The sequence below is a fragment of the Eurypyga helias genome, unplaced genomic scaffold (assembly GCF_000690775.1).
Source record: "Eurypyga helias isolate BGI_N326 unplaced genomic scaffold, ASM69077v1 scaffold28209, whole genome shotgun sequence".
Classification (NCBI taxonomy): Eukaryota; Metazoa; Chordata; class Aves; order Eurypygiformes; family Eurypygidae; genus Eurypyga; species Eurypyga helias.
The window spans coordinates 1-586 of record NW_010270523.1 but is presented as its reverse complement, the minus strand read 5'-3'; the positions used below and the strand labels follow the sequence as shown (position 1 = coordinate 586).

General features: G+C 67.7%; 1 protein-coding gene across 1 annotated transcript in view; it reads right to left on the bottom strand.

The window, feature by feature from the left end:
* The window catches only part of C8G (complement component 8, gamma polypeptide), a gene marked incomplete at both ends in the record, with an annotated part of 2,328 nt that extends 2,140 nt beyond the window's left edge, over nucleotides 1-188 (bottom strand). The window contains one exon of the mRNA XM_010158485.1: nucleotides 93-188. Within this exon, the coding sequence (XP_010156787.1) occupies nucleotides 93-188 (96 nt within the window). The remainder of the gene's footprint in view (nucleotides 1-92) is intronic.
* Between the last annotated feature and the right edge of the window lie 398 nt (nucleotides 189-586).

The following is a 586-nucleotide window of genomic DNA, read 5'->3' as shown; positions in this document are numbered from 1 at the left end:
CCCAGTGGCCGCCGACCCCATCCCAGGGTGCTGGCCCTGCTCTGACCTGCCTGCAGCGTCCCTGTCCCTGCATATGGGCCAGTGTCACTCACAGCTTCCTGAAGGTGCTGATGGCCAGGCTCTGCCCATCCAGGACAGTCACTGTCACCGCCGTGGCCTCCAGAGAGTGGCTGTGTTCCGCCAGGTACCTGCAGCGGGAGGCCACGCCAACCAGGAACCACCTCCCTGCAAGCTGCGTGGCACAGGGCTGACACTGTCTGCTGGGCCCCCACCGCAGGGTGCCACCACCCCACTGCTCTGAGCACTCCCCACCCCCAGCACCCTTCCGTGCTGTCTCCCCGTGCTTGGCACCTTGCCCACAGCCCATCCCCTTGATGTGCCCCCGGCGCTTCTTGGGGACAGAGCCGGGCAGATAGGAGCCTGGCATGGGGAGAGGCTGGGTCGTGGGGAGGGGATGTCCAAGGCACCCCCCACAGCTCACACGGCCAGGGAGGCTGTGAGCACCCCAGAGCAGCCCTGGCTGTGTGGTGGGCAAGCACTCTGCTCCCATGCCCAGACCCCACAGCCTCAGCATGGCCCCCCAGCC